The sequence below is a fragment of the Cariama cristata genome, unplaced genomic scaffold (assembly GCF_000690535.1).
Source record: "Cariama cristata isolate BGI_N322 unplaced genomic scaffold, ASM69053v1 scaffold21306, whole genome shotgun sequence".
Lineage (NCBI taxonomy): Eukaryota > Metazoa > Chordata > Aves > Cariamiformes > Cariamidae > Cariama > Cariama cristata.
In genome coordinates, this window is record NW_009624074.1 from 8,418 (window position 1) to 9,281 (window position 864).

Sequence of the window (864 nt, forward strand, 5' to 3'; positions counted from 1 at the left end):
CTTCAAAGGCGAATTTTATGCAAAGATTACAATATATTCAAAACCACAAATGGTATTTATTTCATGGTTAGAAATGAAATATTTATAATCTCTTATTTTGTCTACATTTGTCTCTTTTTCTGCACTAGGTCTCAGAAGTTGTTGAAAGGTTTGCTGCAGCCTGAAATGACAGGGAGCCTTGTATAAAGGATACCACTATTTTATGCCTAATGAATACTGCTTAATAGATATTAATCTGAAGAAATCTTGTACGGTAAAGCTTTTGACAGACTACCAACTTTCTGAACACCCAGAGAGCATCTGATTTTTGTCTGACCAGAAGCACCTAATGTCACTGCACATGCTACAATGGAAACTCTAAGACAAATACAAACTTTTGGTATCTGTGTTACCTGTTCGTATCCTGTAGCATCCAGTATGGTGTTCGCCACTCTTCTAGTTTCTTGCTGCTCATCTCTGAACATAAGAGCTCGTCCACTTGTTTCTAATTCACCTTTCCTTTCTATCTGGAATGCTCCTACAGAACTTTGTACTGAAAGGACTGGAGTACAGCTGGACATGAAATTTTTTTCTCTCATTGGGAGCACACTGAAGACATCCACTGGGCAAAACATCACTCTTTTCTATCCAGACAGGCTTGGCTACTACCCTTACAAAAATGAAGTCACAGGAGAGGCGTTCAATGGAGGACTCCCTCAACTCTCGCTGCTGGAGAATCATTTAAAAAAAGCCAAAGAGGACATCCAGTTCTACATTCCTTCAGATGAACAGTTTGGATTGGCTGTCATTGACTGGGAAAACTGGAGACCTGTGTGGATAAGGAACTGGGGATCAAAAGATATTTATAGACAGGAATCCATTGAA

General features: G+C 39.2%; 1 protein-coding gene across 1 annotated transcript in view; it reads left to right on the top strand.

Annotated features, from left to right (window-relative positions):
- The first annotated feature begins 348 nt into the window (after positions 1-348).
- SPAM1 (sperm adhesion molecule 1 (PH-20 hyaluronidase, zona pellucida binding)) overlaps positions 349-864 on the top strand; it is a 5,046-nt gene continuing 4,530 nt past the window's right edge. The window contains 1 exon segment of the mRNA XM_009703042.1: positions 349-863. Coding sequence (XP_009701344.1) covers positions 349-863 — 515 coding nt within the window.